At 41.4% G+C, this 18,194-nt stretch overlaps 1 protein-coding gene across 3 annotated transcripts; it reads left to right on the top strand.

Moving 5' to 3' along the window:
• Nucleotides 1-236: 236 nt before the first annotated feature.
• gdpd5a (glycerophosphodiester phosphodiesterase domain containing 5a) lies at nt 237-17,792 on the top strand. 3 transcript variants are annotated; one of them, XM_055046619.1, is made up of 17 exons: nt 240-500; nt 3,596-3,770; nt 8,128-8,231; nt 8,835-8,928; nt 9,010-9,069; nt 9,158-9,256; nt 9,692-9,785; nt 9,927-10,072; nt 11,218-11,300; nt 11,532-11,682; nt 11,805-12,026; nt 12,838-12,983; nt 13,664-13,811; nt 14,050-14,132; nt 15,542-15,556; nt 15,794-15,906; nt 16,445-17,792. In XM_055046619.1, exons 2-17 carry the CDS (start codon nt 3,654-3,656, stop codon nt 16,534-16,536), a joined length of 1,767 nt encoding a protein of 588 aa, XP_054902594.1. In that variant the 5' UTR covers nt 240-500; nt 3,596-3,653; the 3' UTR covers nt 16,537-17,792. The 3 variants fall into 3 exon arrangements, 2 of the variants coding, with proteins under 2 accessions (XP_054902595.1, XP_054902594.1); XM_055046620.1 differs by lacking the exon at nt 15,542-15,556 and having other exon boundaries at nt 239-500; XR_008607065.1 differs by lacking the exon at nt 16,445-17,792 and having other exon boundaries at nt 237-500; nt 14,050-15,556; nt 15,794-15,892.
• The last annotated feature ends 402 nt before the right edge of the window (nt 17,793-18,194 follow it).

The raw sequence follows: 18,194 nt of genomic DNA, 5'->3' as shown, positions 1-18,194 counted from the left end.
AAATTTTAGTTTTTTTTCTAGAAAATGGTCGAGGTGTCAAATTCCTTGTTTTTTTTTTGTTTTTCCTGAAAAACTATGCGATAGTCTCAATATTTCCGAGTTTTGTTTTGTTTTTTTGCTGAAATTTTCTCTTTATCTTTCTACTACAACCACCTCACTACGCCGTGGTAGTAAACTGTTTCTTCTTCTTCTTCTTCCAGTGTAAATCGTGACTCCGCCCACATCGCATCACACGGATTAGTAACTGCAGCGCAGCCGCGCGCGCTCAGGTGAAGGTAACCGCCCCAGGCTTCTGGTCAGTCCCGGTCCGGTGTTGTTGAAAGGCTGATGTGGGCCGCTGGTTCGCCGGAGGAGGCTGCTCGCTCATTTCTCCCCCTTTTCCTGCCCGAAGCTTTTATCTGCGAGGAGATGTGAAGGTCCGTGGGAACAACAACAACAACAACAACAACAAAAAAAGCTTTCTACCCTGAGAAGGTGGAGAAGTCCGCAGAGAAGACAAGGTGAGTGTTTGTTCGCTCCTTATTGGATTATCTTCATTAATCTCTCTCTTGGCCCGCGGCGGGATCATTGTCGACTTGTTGCGGTAAATTAAACGCGCGTTCAGACGGTTTCACTGTCAAAACAGGACTTTTAAAAGACGGTCTCGTTCTGGAAAAATAACAATTGATGCCATTTCTGGAAACGTTAATTGTTATCGCTGACATAAGTAATCACAGATAATTCAGTCCAGTTTTATATTTGCGCTACAGATTGATTTAAAAAAAATTAATTAAACTGATTCAACTGGAAATGAAAGCTACATCAAATAAAATCCGGATATTCAAATTCTTTAATCGAGTTTTGATTCATAAATCACCTGAGAAACGTTTAAAGAAAAAACTCAAATGAAAAGATCAGCAGATAAATGTTCAACAAGAAAAAAAAAGTTCACTTCTAAAATGCTGGCTTTCAGGCCTGGTAAAGAAGAAATAAAAAAAACTTGCAAAACCTTGTTTATGAGACTATTATGGGTTCAGTATGACTAACCGAAGCAGAGGGATGAACCAGTACATCACTTGTCTGTGCTTCTTGTAGGAGGTCGGCCCTCGAGGACCGACTTTGGGCCCCCAGTTGTAAACACTGCACGACTACACATGCACATTCTGTCAGTTTCTTTGACTATCCTACAGCTGCACATGTTTTTTTTTTTTTTTGTTGTTTTTGGGAGGGAGGTAGGGGGGGCAAGTTGTACTTAACTGTATTTCTAATTGTCTTTTTATATTTTTATTTTTGTGCATGTCGAGTTCCTGTCTCTTTTCTCCTCGTCCACCTGAATATTCCCCACCAACAGACAATAACCGACGCATGGTTCTGTCAGATGCCTCTTGTGGAAACGTGTGTCTGCTCATTGATGAGGATTTTGAAGTCTTGTGTGGTTGTTTAGCAACAACAAGTGTATAAACGCCGAGGGCTTAAATCGGCACAGCAAAACAAACAAAAAAAACAAACAAAAAAAAGAAAGAAAAACGTAAGCAAACTTAATTAAGAAGATATATCAACACTTCTCATTCGTGCAGCATGACTCAAACGGTGCTGTTGCCTCAGTCGCTCACTGTCCTGGCAGAAAGCTCTGCCTGGAGCGTCTCACCTCAACCTGAGCTCGTCTCGTGTCCCGCTGCTAATCTCATTGCCTTTGTTTCCTGCTCGAACCCTCCCATGGTTTCCTCCGAGTGGGCAGTTTGTCCCCGATGGAAAGCGCTTTCAGGCCGGGTTCAGCGGGAGATTAAAGACGTTATCGGTGTAAGCGTTTGTGACAGAGTGGAAACAGACAGACAACGGTGCCTGAGATGATAATGGACAAACGCGATGAAGGCTTTGCGGAAGCTGAGTGACTAAGATGAGGGATTATTGTGTTGGTTCAAGCCCTGGTGATGAGAAAGCAACGGAGGAAAAAATAAGACAAATCTGACCTATAAAAACAACATGAAGCATGTATTTGATTGTGAAACAATTCAAAACCAATGTCAGCTTCCGTCTCGAGTTAAACCCACAACAATAAACTTATCGGAGCTCTTTGAGTTTTGTTTCCATCTCACACAAAATCATTAAACTGAATCCTGGATCACAGTTACATGTGTAAGCGATTTCTCAGTGTAATTCTTTTTAACTGCCCCAGTCTAAGCAATATAAAAGCATCTCCAGTCCTTAGTAAGACACTCTTGCTGCTGTGATCTGCTGCACATGGGATTTGTAGTCCTCAGTTGTGCTGCATCCTCATTGCAATATCAATGTGTGTAATATTCATATTGCAAAGTGAATATTTCGAATCCTGCACTGGTTCACTATGAACACTTTCATTGTTATCTTGTTGGATGAAGCCCGATCGTTCTTGCAAAATTTAACTCTAATATTGTTTTGATTTTCTAACATTGTGCATCTCAAATGCATAGCCAGACTACAGCTTGGGTGACACTGGCTCCCAAATCTTTTTCTATACTAGACTGAATCCATCGTTTGCTCCAGCACACTGCAGGTTTACAGTTCTGAAAGAAGACAAGAGACCACAATGTGTTTGGTCACCGTTGTGATTTTCTTTACCTTTTGATCATACTTTTTTTTTTCTTTTTTAAGTTTATGTTCCACGCAAGTGGAAATCAAGCCGCCCACAGTCAGGCAGGTTTAGCTTTGGCCGTCCGCCATGTTGTAATTTCCCCGTTAAGAGATGAGGACAAAGGAGCAGTCGGTTTTGTCGAAGCTTGTTGACCGGGAAACCGACCCTTATCTGTGAAGGAAATTGCTATTTATTCCAGGACCTCTTCAACAATACGGATGAGAAAAATTTAGATTTCAGAGGAGATCAATGTCCTACATGAAAAACCTTCTCCTCATCGCTGATTTGGCTGTTCAAAAGAGACGAAGCTGGGTTTGTATGCGCTCTGGATCACTTGAATTGAGTTAACATACGGTGGTTTCCAAATCGCACAAAAGAAAAGGAGCAAACCTTTTATTGGTGTGTTTTATATATGTGATTGTACATTTGTCTGTCTTTTTGTGTTCTTTTTCCAGCCACACTTTTCAAGCATAATACCAAACCTTATGAGCGTCAAAGAAATATTCCTTACTCGCTGAAAAAGAGTGATTTAGCTTTGTTGAGGTATTTACTGTCTTCTTTAAAACTAATTCACAGCACACTTCACGGTTCTAGTGCTGAATACCCCTTAGATAACAGATCGGTCTATGAATGTAATAGACATTATTTAAGAAGCCAGTAGAAGGGATTGGTGTTTTGTGCCAGATTGCTTTCTCCTTTTCACAGCCAACCCACTGATTTCTCTTTTTTAAAGGTGAAACCGTACCCACTCCTTAAGTCTGACTCAAACAGAAAACCATATCATTATGGTAGACAAGAGTCACCTGTAAACAGTATGTTGATCTGCTCATACAAGTGTCGTCACCCCGAACAAGGCCGAAGGCCGGCAACATATTGATGTTGTTGGGCCAAAAGAAAGTGTACGTACCTCATGACACAGCATCTGGCGGAGGAAAGTGTAATTAGCTGCTGAAGGACGAGGATGTTTTTCCGAGGTCTTCAGTAACTTCCTCATGCCTTCTGCAGGGTTCCCAGTCGTGTGTGGGATGTTAAGGGACTGGAGGTGCGTTGAGGCTGAGGGAGCATGGTGAAACACCAACCCTTACAGGTCTACGAGAAGCAGGTTCTTCTGTCTTTGGTCACCGGGATCTACGGCTGCCGCTGGAAACGCTACCAGCGTTCCCAAGACGAGAGCTCCAAGGTGAGAGAAGAACAGAGTATGGAAACCATGAAGTGTCTCTGGTGCAAAGAAAGTTGCATCTGCTGCTGTCAAGGTCATCTTGTTATTATTTTATTTCATTTTTTTTTTAAGGAAAAAGGCAGAAAAGTGTTTTGGCCACTTTTCTAAAACTGTATGCAGACAATTTATGGAAATAATTTCTTGATGCTTAAAGTTGAAACTTCAAAAACTCTTATTCACAAGATATCTACAAGAACAACAACAAAACTGTCTAATTTTAGCAATGACATATCTGCATCTGTACACAATACATGACATAGAAAAACTGTCTACCACAAGTAAAGCATTAACACTTTGGCTGCAAAAGAGGAGGCAAAAAGACTTAATTGCACTGTAAATAAGGATGCATATGAAGACCTAGTGATGAGTAAATGGTCATATGATTCATCATTAAAGAAAGGATTTTTATTCAAGACTGTCTTGATGACCACAGATGTAAGTTGAAATATTTTCACTCCAGGGACAAAATCAAATGACTTTCCAGCTACTCGGTTTTTCAATCAAAAGTAAATATTAGCTTACTTACGTTCTGTTTAGCTGTAAATAAATGTACCTTTAAGTACATTTTAAGTTACACTGAATATAATCAACTGTTGTAGTTAATAATTCAACATTTTCTTAGGCGTCGTCCTTCACCACAAGCAGATGTTGTTTGTCTATGACTCAAATCACACCAAGGTGGTTGATTCGAAGAATTTTGATGAATCCTGATACGTTTCTTTATGATACATTTTGAAAAGATAAAAATTCAAAATAACTTCTTTTTTTTTTTTTGCTTCTCTGAAAAATATTTAATTTGCAAAAACGGGAGATTGCCAAATAAGTTTAGACGTAGCAAACATTTAGCTCAAAATGGCATTTCTGTCTCTGACATAGCAGAAGAATTAAAACATGCAGAACTCTCCATCTTTCTGTGACGTGTGATCCATTGTAAGCTCTACTTCCTGTTTGCGACAGGAAGTAGAAAAACAGTGCTGAATTGACTTAAAACGTTTCTTTTTTGTCTTAAATGCAGACAAACATTTACTGAAGTCCAAATGTATTCATTCCATAAGCTTGGTGAAAAACAGCACAACTTTAATTTGTTCAGTCAGTGCAATTAAGAGTGTAACAGCCAATGTAAAATAAGTAAAAACAAAAACAGTAGGTTGACTACTTTGGTCAAACATGTGAAAAATAAACTGCAACAAAGTACAATTAGTCATTTTAAACATAAATAAATAAAGCATGGCATTGCTCAGAGCACAAAGCATAGAACCAAACTCAATAGATCTGCCCCATAGATGAGGCACATTGTCATCCATACCCAATATATGTTTGTTTTTGTTTTCTTCAATATTGCGACCGATACAGATATTGATATCGGATTACATCTCTTTTTACTTTCTGTGTCTCCTCGTCATGATCTCATTGCTCAGCTTTGGACATTGGACTTTGACGACTTTCCATTGTTATTTCCAACAGTCTGAAACAAAACCTTCAGATTCGGATCTCATTCTTTCTATGCGGCGAATTCTTACAGCCCTCCCAGATCAGGCCCCAGTTGCCGCAGGCGCTGATCCTCTTCATAAAGGCTGCTGCAAATTTAGTGGAACCCTGAAATGAACCAGACGTCCAGCTGCGCTGGTTTCCCGCTGTGCTGCCACATCCCCCGCTGCTGCACGTCTCATTTTATCACAGAGCGACAGCAGCTCTGCCATAAATCAGCCCATTTACTCAGTTTCAAAGCTGGGAAGTGTCGATGTTTAAGCCAAGAAGGGGAGAGCCATCCGAGCAGCTGACTCGCCACCATTTGTGTGATTTTCAAAGCTCCATGTCGTCTCCCTCAGTGTGTTCAAATAGCAGCCGTGTTTCCTTTAGCCTTAAAATTCACAATTTGACATTTCGAAGAAAAAAAATAAGGAAGTCGCTTAACGGAAGCACACAATTACTTTAGTGTTTCAATATAAATGATAAAGAGGAAACGTTGGCCTTATTGACTTCAGTGCAATGGAAACATTTCTTTTGCGTCATAACCAGATGTTACTACTGGCGGAAAAGGCAAAGAAGTGGCACGAGGAGAAAGTCACTTATCGCACGAACAAACTAATTTACGTGATTTTTTTTATTTTTATTTTTTATTTTGCTTTTCTTGTTTAATGTTAACACTGCAGTTGGCAAAAAGTTTCCTTTTTTTTTTTCCGACTTGAGCAGAATATCAACAAAGTCCCGCGTACATTTTTAACTGAAACACAGGTAGCGTTTGCTGCCACCGCAGCGCAGAGCGACAGTATTAGAAGAGGAGACGAGGCAAAGAAAGTGAGTGACATGTGGTCACTGCGTCTCTGATGAGTGGAACAAGACGACAAACCCCACAGGAGGCCGTGAGTTACAGCTCGGAGTGAAGAACCGGTCCTCTCATTTATCTTCACCAAGGTGATTTTCTCATCTTGTCTTGTTAGTCACAGCCCCGTTTGAACTCTTCTTCACCCCTTTGGCTGAAACTGGAATTCTAACCTGACAAAGAAACCGTCTCCCTGAGAGCCACACACGCAGATCAGCGCAGAGCAACTCGAGTAACATTTCGGGAAATAAATCGGTTCCCTACTAGAAATCTTCCGGTATCACCTGTTGTGCACTTCAGTTCAGTTGTTTCTCACTAATCTGATTTGAAGCGCTTTGCATTTCCTTGTTGCTGAAAATATGCTACATAAATAAAATTACCTTACCTTACTTTTTCCAGGTAGCGACAATAAAATCAAACAAAAAAAAAAAAAACACACACAATTAAATGTGTTGTAATAACCAAAGCCAGTGATGGTTGAAGTGAATTTTATATCTTCATTTTTTGATGTCACCTGTCGCTTCTGCCATTTCAGAGCCTTTTATATAAGCTTCTGGAAAAAGGACAGTCAAGGCACAGCGTGCTGAAAAGTTAATCTAAGCTTTTCGGGATCCTTTGGGTTGCCGATCATACTGGGCGCCTCCCCCTCAGCTTGCATTAGCTTCTAATCCAGTTAACCGCTGAGGGGAAGAGCTCTTCAGTGGCGCAGAAGGTCTCTGTACCTACACAAGTCAGGACATCACAGAGGAAACAGCCAAGCATTCACACACTCATACATAAGGACACTTCAGAGCAGAGGTGGGCAGAGTACCGAAACAATTGGACTCTAGTGGGAGTAGCGCTACTTCAGCGTATTTTATCTCAAATAAAAGTAACTGTACAAGAAATTACTAAGATATGAGTCAGAAAAATGGGTAAGAAAGGGATACTTAAATACTGAGCATAACATCTGATTTAATATTTTAAAATAATCCCATCAGACAAAAGTTATGTGCTAAGTTCAAATGACATAATTATAAACCAACAAATTTATAACAAATAGTTAATTTTTACAAAGCTAATACAATAAGTAGCGTACATGTATGTCAGAACAAGGTCAGTATAGTGTTTACTGTGTCTTGTTGGTGCAGGCTGATGAAAAATAACATTAAAACAACAAAGCTGGTGTTTAAAAAAGAAGTCTGACTTTAACATAGATGTTATGAGTGTCTGTGTGCGGTGCGTTTTTGGTGAAAACATGATTCTTATTCATTCAGTGAAGTTACTTTCAGAAGTTTTGCAGAAGTGAGAGAAGCAACACTTTATGATAATATTACAAATTCAAGCTGGAGTACCCAGTGAGAACTCACACATGCACAGGCAAAATACACAACCAGATGGACCCCCGGGTTGAAACCCAGCACCGGTTTGTGAACCTCATTTTCAAAAACTATTGTTTTTTTTAATTTCCATTAGCTTCCATTAGTAGATAACGTCAGCAGTGAATGGTATCACAACATAGCTCTTCATATCTTGCAGCTGAGAGAAAAGTGCTGAATGCACTTTGGAGTACCTGAACATCTCTAGATTTAAGATGGAAATGTTGCTCTAATGCATTTATCTGATTGATTAAATAAATAACATGGGGTTAACAGCTCACTAATAAAGTTGTGAGGTTATAGATGGATCAACATCCTGATCCCTGTTGTTCCTGTGAGGATCTCTGGATGCTCCAGTTTAGTCTTCCAGTCCATGTAAGGCTGAATGCCGGTAAGTCGGCTGAAGTTTGAAGCATTGTAGCGTCCTATTTTCCTTGTGGACTGTCTGGGACTTTCACCATTAAATCAAACAGATATAAAATATGGACAAACTCTGGATGACAAGTTGCAATGATAAAAACTTTTGCAGAATTGAGAACGCTAGAAATCATTCGATACGGCGTATCGAACCTGAGTCAGACTGAACCTGTCGAATGAGATGACAGTTTTGGTTCTTTCACTGCGTTTTTCTTCACAGTGGGAGTGTGCATGGTTCACCATCTTGAGTAGTTCCTTCCTTCTCCTTCTCTTTTGGACCTATTTTTGGTTGGTGGCTCAGAATGATTTCAATGACTTCAACTGGTAAGTGTTTTCCTCTATGATGTAATTTATAGTTATTGGGCAAAATATTGGATATGTGAAACGTAAGGGATTTATTCCCAATTTACCTCACAGCACCCTCCAACATTATGTAGGGACATAGGACATTTCTTTTTAAGTTTTCTTTGAACTTTCCTTAAATCATTGCCAAAGATCATAGCTTTGGTCTCAATTTTCCAAAAGGGCAAGGGTTTTAGAAGTCAGCTTGAACCTCACAAGTCATCTTCTGTTTTTAGAGAAGAAAGGAGAGTTGTTACCGTTCAACAAAGACGGGATCTTATTCACCCATCCATTGTCTTCTTCTTGTTTCAAGTCGTGTTTCAAGACTTGTTCCTAAACCAATCTCCACTGGGCTCCTGTAAATTGAGCTGTTAGCATGCTAACGTTAACAGTCTTGAGCTAGAAGCCTATTCTGATTCCTTACTGGACTGACTGCTGCCAACAGCATCAACAATGACTCTTTCATAAGACATAAAGTATTTTTTAACTGGATTGACTTGAACTGAAAAATGTGAAATGCAGTACAGTCTTGTTTCATCATGGCACCACCTGGGATAATTCAGTTCTGATTTGTTTATACTTCAGGTCGGTGTACAATCATTCTGGGGAGTGGAGGGATGAGACCATTCCCATCGTCACCTCCACCACTTTGGGATTCATCTATATCACATTCCTCCTGGTAATAAATAGCCTTATCCAAACCTTTAAGAAGCTTCAACAATGATCACTTGATGTGCAGCTCACTCTTTGTACTTTTTAGATTTTGGCACTTTTCCATATCTCCTTGGGTCAGCAGCTCAATCTCTACTGGGTTCACAAGGTGCAGTAAGATGACCTCTGTTACCACAGACGTACCCGACTTACACTTGACAACTACAGCTTAGGTTTACCGACGCTTGTCTCTACAGATTGGAGTACTGGCCACTCTACTCACCATCGTCTCTGGTTTTGTCTCCGTCGATGACGTCTGGGGAGACGAGTGGGAAATTATTCATGTTTCACTTCAGGTGGGAACACAATTACAGTTGAGTTTGCATACATCATATAAACCACACGTTCACAATTACAGCTATTTTGATTCTGTGATGCGTATGAAAATGTTATTCCAGGCACAGTTTCTGAGGTGAGGCTAGAACCTACCTGGTATTACACTTATTTATTCAAAATGGGAAAAACTAACAAACTATGAACCAAGCTTTATAAATATGCTATTGTAAGCCACTGAATACTACTCCTTGCTAATAAGTAGCACCGATGCAAACCTGGGTGACAATTCAAATGCTTAGCAATTTGTAAGACAAGTAAACTGTGCACAGCGTCATCTTAAGTTCCCGGCTCAGGTAAGCATCACAAGTATTCATTCTATTATGAAGTCCTTATGTTAGATTCAAAAGTTTTCTGATGACTTCAGACATTCAAGCAGTCCTTTTCTGTCTTACTAGTTCACTGCTCCTTTCCTGCACATCGGAGGCCTGGTCACAATCACAGCTGTGAGCTGGTTGGTAGCTGGCTATGTGGTCCGCAAAGAGAGATCCAGTAAGTATTGATGGATCTAACTGTTTGCTGATCAGTGCTTTTGTATAACTGTCCACATAGTTAACTGAATCCTTCCAGAACTAAGTACTCAAAAAGCAAACGAACAAACAAAAATCCCTCTTGTCTTCTTTTCATTGTTAGATTTCCAGGTGATGGTGTTGGCAATCTACAGCCTAGTCCTCCTGGCTCTTTGCCTTGCACCTCTTACCTTCACCTGCCCCTGCATTATGGACCGCCATGTCCTCAAACCACCACCAGTCATCATTGGCCGACGGGGAGCTCCTATGGTGAGCTGAGACTCCAACGGTTAAAACAGAGGCCGCAGAACTTTCAGAACCAAATTAGAGGGCCTTAGTTGGTATTCTGCTTACTTTTGTAAGTCATACAGCAATAATGTCATATTTTAATACCTGTTGACCTGATCTTTTCTGTCAAAAGGTGACATCATGAAGCTTCTTTAACATACAGAGTGAAAGTGTGCATGTTTCTAAGCTTCTAAGCTGCATGTTTCATGATAAGATGTAAGGCTGAATAACAAAATAAGCCCGATGTTGTTCAGCTTGGTGCATGATGGTAGGCACATACTGGTCAAAATAGTTGACTACAAATGCAGTAATGTTCAGAGCTGTTTCTCTGCAGTGATTATGGTCAGTCGACAGACCTCCCTGCAAGAATAACGGCCTCCAACTAGCCTGGTCGTCGCCTTCCTACGCAATTCATCTGGATTCTCATCTCCCTTCAGTTCTCCACCTGGGATTTCTTCCATTGAGCTCGATTTCTCAGGATGAATTTCATCCTGGTCAAACAGCAGACACAAGGAGAAGTTGTGAACAATGACGTTGATTTTCTGCGCTGTTTTAGAATTGTGGTCTGCCTATGGTTGTAGTTTGGTAATGACAATGGATGAATTGTCGAGCAAAGCCCTTCAGTCCCCGTTGACCACTGAACAATTACAGAGAAACGTGAACGTCTAAACATGTTTGTCGCTGGCAAATATATCACTTCCCCTCTCACGAACAGCCATCTTGTTCAGCTTGGCATTTCTCTCTTCGCAGTGGGCGATGGGTCTTTACATCGCACGCAATTTCCGTGCGAAATTGCGCAGCTTCCTCCACGATCCAGTTGGCACATTACATTGTCATCAGCAGGACTCTGTAGTTTTATTTTGTGGTGTTGGAATCAAAAATTGGCTGATCAGCAATGCGTGGCACCAGTAAATAAATACATAAACGTAAAAGAGAACGATAAATGTCAAAATTTCAGGTCTTACCGTAGACCGGAAAAAACATTGCAAAGCTATGCAATGACCGGAGCATCTAAGCCTCCATTTTCTTCTAGTCAGAAAACACTGAAGATTCTAAGATATTTAATTAGGAGTTTAGGTATTTTCTATACTCTGCACAGTGTCTGACTGTGGCGCTCTTTGCTCTAGCTGGCCCCTGAAAACACCATGATGTCCTTCACCAGAGCCCTGCAGCACGGAGCCAGCGCTCTGGAAGCAGACGTCACCATCAGGTGATTAATTACAACATAATGACTTATTCATGTTTCATGGTTCTGAGCTTCCATATATAGATCCCGGCTGATATATGGGATAGTGGTCAGAGATTGATGTGAGAGATGCAGTAAAAGTGTAATTGATCAAACTAATGAATCATGTGTTATGTCTGTAAGTTATGTTTGCTCTACATGCATTAGAAAATGTGTATAATGAAGGTAATAGATGTTTTTTTTCCTTCTTAAAAGTGTGGATGGAGTTCCTTTCCTCATGAGGGACCACACCTTAAGACGGACCACAGACGTCAGTAAGGTCTTCCCCTCCAGAGAGCATGAGGACGCGTCCTTCTTTAACTGGACAGAGATTCACTCTTTAAATGCAGGCCACTGGTTTTTGGAGGTACTGGGTTCCACTCTGGCTCTGACAGCTTCCAGTCTAATTCTGAAAACACATCAATAGCGATTAGGACAGTGGGATTTGTGTGATGCTCAGCCTCTCCGTTTGCTCCCTTCTGCTTCCAGAGCGACCCCTACTGGACGGTGAAAACCCTGAGCCCGAAGGATCGCAGCCGGATAGGAAACCTGACCATTTGCAGCCTGGTAGAGATGCTCCGTCTGGCAGCGAGGGCCAACAGCTCCGTGCTGCTCAACATCCGCAAGCCCGCGCCGGAGCACCCGCGCTTCCGCAGCTGGTTCATGGACACGTTGTGGACGCTGCAGAAAGCAGGGATTTCCCAGAGAAAGGTGACGGGCTAGAAACTGGCTGGTGACCGAAACCTCACAGCTTTCAGCCCGATCAGGCCCTTACCGACTACTGGTCGTTCTGAAATGGAAAAATCCGGGTTCTGGTCAGTGGACGAACCATGTGCTCGGGACGGTGACCCGAGTAAAGACTTCAGACTTGAGTTTGACTTGTGCTCCAACACTGGATATGAGGTGTTGGACTAGAGTCTCAACAACAATCTTTACTGTATGTAATCAGTAAAGATCATTTGAGTAAATGATGTTTGTTGTCCCATTGGATTAACCACGGTGTTTGTCATGGTGATGTTAGACTGGTGTTCTTGAATCCCCAAAAGGTCATGCTTTAGATTAGCCCGACGAGTTGAACTGATAACCTACGAGAATTTTGAGTTAAGGTATTCTTGCATCTGATACAAGAATACTAATTTTGATCATTAAGGACTTGACTAGGACACGGAAAAAATGACTTGTGAACAACAAAAATTACAATTTATTTTTGTTTTTTGAAGGACCACTCTATCGAAGACATAGTGGGGCTTGGCGATCAATCAATTGATTGCAACTACTGGCAGCAAGACTTAGAACAAATATTGCAAATCCTATTTCATTATTGTACAGAGAAACTGCCGTCGGCTAAAACCAGGCGGAATAAGAGTTCTACAGCCGGAGAAATCAGAAACTGGGCTCAAACCGATCAGTGCATTTGTAAGGCTCAAGTAGCAGTTTCCCCCGTATATGATAATTTTTTTAAACGCCTTATCTGCACACTGTTTAGTCGGGATTTTCTCACGTTCCGCTTCTACTTTGCCAGGTGACATGGGCCCCTGACACGGACAGAGGGAGGGTGCGAGGTCTTCTGCAGACAACAAATGAGAAACTGTCAGTGGAGGAGATAAGGCACCGAGGCATTACAAGCCTCACCGTCCACTACAGAAAGATCAGCTTCCAAGACATTCAGTAAGAGCGAGCGGCTATCGCCTAGAAACCGATAACGGGCTCAGAAGCAGTCCTGGGGAGATAAAGAGGAGCTTATTTTTAGCCGAGCTAATGATATCCAGCAATGAATCACTGGCTTAGAAGTTTTAACTTCTTTCTCGTGAAAAACTTTCATCGGACAGAGCAGGTCAGATTTGTCTCTGGACTGAAATGTTTCTCACATTTTCCACGTGTTCTGCCTTTATGTCCAGGCTGTTGTTTTTTATGCTTGTTTTTTTTTTTAATCGGAAGAGCAAAAGGTGATAATCCTTTAATTACACCCATTGGTTCAGACATATAATTCAGTAACATCCCATCGTTAAAATGTTATCTCTGCAGTTTGAAGTGCAGTTTATTTTGAGAAAGCCCCAAAATAGAAGGTGAATGAAAACAACAAATAGAATTAAAATGAATTTGTTCTCCAAAATACATTTGATTTAATAAGTTATTTTTTCCAAACTAATGTTATGAACGACATACTTTGTTCACATGTTCCTCAGAGGAACACATGCTACGAGATGCTCCAGTTCTGACCAGTATTAATAGCAATATAAGTTGATTTTCATAGTTTTAACTTTCCACTGACTGCAGAGAGACAAAAAGAGAGTCATAGGACATCTGCTCTTACTGCTGACATGTGTTTTTGTTGTCCCCGCCCTCAGGGTTTACCTGGCTAACAACGTGAGCGTGACTGTCTACCCTGTGAATGAGCCCTGGCTCTACTCCCTCCTGTGGTGTAGCGGGGTGCCTTCCGTGTCTTCTGACGCCCCTCAAGTTCTTCAAAAAGTGCCTTACCCCGTCTGGCTCATGGTAAACATCTCTCCGTCCGACAGCGCGCACACTTCAGAAACACAAGAGGGCAGAGGGGGAAAGAAAAGAGACCGACGACGGCCCAGCAAGGCAGAGATGTGGAATAAGTCTTTGGAAAGAAGCTGAGAACAGATCTGATGCTGCCCTGAGTTGTTTTTGTTGTAGTAGCTTTAGGTGATATGTGGTGACATCTATTGGCGACAGCTAGAAATGACATGACTTCTTTCCTTCTTCGCAGAGTCACAGTGCTTACAACTTCATCTGGATCTCTTCAGACCTCGTCTCTGTCGCTGTCATCATGGGGATTTTCTTTTTCCAGAAGTACGTTCATTTTCACAGATGTGACAGCATGTTCAAAAGCCTGCAGTCAGTCCTCTTTCTTCAACGTGTCATTTATTTCCAAATAGACAGATTTTCTTTCAAAGTGGTGTTGATCCACCATTCTCCAGCTTTGCTGAAGGTCTTTTTGGGTTGGCTTATGAACATTGCTTTCTACTCAAACCTACTGCTTTACCTGCTGTTGCTCACGGTGGAAAATTTGTGATTCTGTAGGTCTGTTGCCTTTACAGTTGCTGCTCTTTAAATTATCCGGATATTTTAAATAAAAATCTTGTGCCTGTTATGTGGCCTGTTGTCGGTAAACCATGCCTTTGCGATTAACGGGTCTTTCAGCAGATAAGTGATCTGAGAGGGAAAGAACACAGAACTCTACCATCTTTCAGGAGAAATTTATTCGACGGCATATGAGCATTGCAGATAGAAAAAAAAGGAGTAAATTTATACAAAAAACAAAACATTTTTAAATCCTCCAAAGAAATTTTGAGCTGTAACTCAGACATTTTCTAGAAAAAACCTTGGAGATTTCTGCTTTTGCAAAGTTGAAAATTTGCGAGAAAAAAACGTTCTAGAAAAAGCTAAAAAGTGTCACCGTTTTCAACTGTTGTTTTTTTTTTCTTGAAAATTTTTGAGCCTCATCTCAAAATTTCTGTTTTTTGGCAGAAATCTTCCCATGTGTTGGTGTTGTTTTTTCTTAGCTGCCGTCGTATGCCGCCGTAACGTCAGATTTTCAGTGAAACCATAACATCTTCATCGCGATCCGGACGTTTGCTCACAGTGGTCAGAGTCTCTGACACAACATTTTGTGAAACCAGGTTACAGAGTAGAACTTTTCGCAAACACGTTTTTCTTCTACAGACAACCTTGCAGGATGTTCTACATGCCTAGAGAAAGAAAACCGATCGTCAAACGAAGACCGACTGTAGAGCGTTTAACTCGTATAGAAAATGTCCCGCCTTTGCAGTGTGGATTATTTCCCAAGAGCTGAAGTTTTGGAAGGCGTTTTTGTTCAGTGAACTTCCTGACTTTTACAGTCTTCTCTGACATTTGCCTGGTTTGAAATGTTCTTTACCACATGGCTCTTTAGACTTGTCCTTAATCTTAATCCTGGGGAAAGCCAAATGGAACTTGTGTCGTAAAGCATAAATGTTGTTTCGATAACATTTTTGGAGTTTTCAGTGACTTGTTTGTTGTCCAGACAGCACGTGTGTCGACCTGGACCCGATTAAGGTTTTGTCCTCTGTAGCTCGTCATTCTCATCATCACGTTGGTCGTCTTCGTCCTCTGTGCCGCCGCCTCTCACTGTCCTCCTGTCTTCTTCTCCTCTCATGCTCTTTCCTTGTCCTGCGCTCTGCCTGATCTGCATTCAACCTTCCTCTGCTGCATCTGTCAAGCTATCATATGATCAGGTAACCATGGAACCCCCCTTGGCCTTTGTTTCCACCTCCCTCTGTCCTCCTTGTGCTTTGTACGCCTGCCACTGTTGGTCTGATCCTGCCTCCCTTCGCTGTCCTCTTGCATCTGATTTTCACCAACGTGTGTCTGCCATCGCTTGGACACAAAGCGGGCCGCTCCTGCTATCCAATACCTCATTTATTTATTTTTCTTGTATCCCCACAATTGTGTGAATGCGTTTGTGGCAACAGGTGGAGGATAAGCGGCATGCAGAACTACAACCCGGAGCAGATCATGCTGAGCGCTGTGGCGCGACGGCCCAGTCGAGACGTCAACATCATGAAGGAGAAGCTCATTTTCTCAGGTGCAACTCAGATCCCAGTCACTGTGTTCAAATTCATAATTAAGCCGTTCAGTGTGTGGAATATGTTGACTGCTAGCTATAATGTCAGCTAAGCTCCTTGTAGCTACGGGAGCTTAAAAGGTGCAGTTCACGACTTTTGAAGCAAAGTTCTGCGATGGAGGCATCAGCCATATCAGCAGATGATTAAAAAGAAAAGCTTCACTGGACTCCGACCCGGAGCCGCATGGCATTCTGGGGGATGTAGGCAGAGAAAAGGCTTTAGAAGCCCAGCCTCTCAAGGCTAGCACGGTCGGTGGCGTCAACAGACGCTCGCTCTTTGGTCACCCAGCAGCAACCCGTAGAGTGACGTGCGCAGTGCGTGCGCAGTGCAGTTCCAGGCCGCACTGCGAGAGGTCACCAACTTGGCAGTATTTCAGCTATTAAAATCAAAACTCTAGTATTTTTTTAGGCTTGTTGTCTATCCCTCGTGGATTTATTAGCTTGTCCCAGAAGTTGAAGCTAATTGTTAATATATAACATCAGTTTTCCCGTCTTCCAGAGTTGAACAACGGGCTGGGCAGCACGGAGGAGCTGTCTCTGTACCCTGAGAACGGCCATGTTGGCTATTCTCACGGAGGCCTCAACTGCTGAGTGACAGACGGCTGCAGGAACGGCTCGGATTTCAGCTGCTCTGGATTTCAGGATGTATCCTTGCAGCGGTAGTGACATCATGGGCGTGTTGCCGCTGTCACAAGTATAAATCAGTTGGTTCGCTAGTTTAAGTGTTTTAACAGCGCTGTTTTTCTTTTTGTTCTTTCAAGATCAATTTAATGTTTTTCATTTTAAACCATGTTCTTTTAACGTAATGCCATATTTCCATTAATTTCATTAATTTAAGTGTTCATCACTACCAAAGTACCAATTTAAAGTATGAAAAGTGTGCTGGTATGTGCCGATCACTGCATGAATAAAAGTACCAGAATGCAAGTAACTGACCTTTAAAACAGAAAAAAATTAGACCTGAAGCTCAAGTTTCTTTTCTTTTTAACAAATTGACCCTATTGTAATAAAAAGAAGCACAAACACCTAAAACACGACACCCGAAATGATTATCCCTCACAGTGGACCCCCACAAACACTCGGGAAATACTGATAACTGCCTATTTTAATAGTCCAAACACCAAATATACCTTGATATGCATTAATGCTCACCATGGAAACCGTCTCAGCAGAAACTCTGCAGTCAAGGAAAACTAAACTCCTGAATGTGCTGCTGTCCGAACGCCAGCCATCCCCGCTTCCCAACATCCATCTTTCTTTCAGATGTTTTAGACGTGCTGTACGAAGAACATTTTCTGTGAATAAATTGGAATAAACTGGGGCAGAAAAATCCAGGAATCGGTCAATCTGCAGCTGTGACTCAGCGGGGGGTCCTTCTGTGTTTTGTTTGTTCTCAGAAAGTTGTACAACAGATTTATTTTTTTTTTTTTTGGTCATATTTGTTTCTTTTAAATCCAAACCAGACTGAAGATTGGAGTTGTTTTTGTTAATAACTGATGTAAATACAACTTTGTTAAAAGAAAAAAACCCTGTTTCAACAGTATGGATTTTATATTTTAAATTTGAATGATCTCGACGTTAACGTGGACCGAGGGGCAATTTTCATGGTGAAAGATTCTTTCGCAAAGGATGCTATGAACGTTCTGCCTCTGCTGTCGGGCCGTGATTGTTTTCACACCTGTACATAAAGTCCATTTTGCCGATCTGACGACTTTCACATGCTGCCTTTTTGTCACATGGATGTACATGTGGGGTATTTTGACCTTGTAGGGTTTCACAGCGATGCTAACTTCGACTACGAGCTGCAGACGGGACGAGTGTTTAATAAAGTTTCTCTTTTCTTCTTATGACTGTGCAGTTTGCTTTTTTGTGGAAATCTGTTCAAACAAAAAAAATATAGCACAGCTCAGAGGTGTCTAAATGTTTTTGTGACATGGACCACAAAATAATCAGTGGCCAAAAACGAAAGAAGGACTTTGCATAATATAAATAACAGATTAAAAACAACATATATTTGTGTTTGAGCTCATGTGTCTATTCAATATTTTAACCGCAAAAAAGGTTTTTGAATTTTAAATCTTGCTGATTTTATCTACATGTAGTTTTCAAACAAAACGTGACTCATTAACTGCAGACCCCGCAATCAACCCGATTAAAAGTTTCAATCATGTATCGCCACGATTTCAAACTGCCAAGCAAAACCACGGCGGGTAAGATGCTGATTGCTCGTGAACTCTCCACAGAAGCTC

This window comes from Poeciliopsis prolifica, unplaced genomic scaffold (genome assembly GCF_027474105.1).
Source record: "Poeciliopsis prolifica strain line A6 unplaced genomic scaffold, Auburn_PproV2 SCAFFOLD024, whole genome shotgun sequence".
In the NCBI taxonomy this organism is placed as follows: Eukaryota; Metazoa; Chordata; class Actinopteri; order Cyprinodontiformes; family Poeciliidae; genus Poeciliopsis; species Poeciliopsis prolifica.
This window is presented reverse-complemented; position numbering and strand designations above follow the sequence as displayed.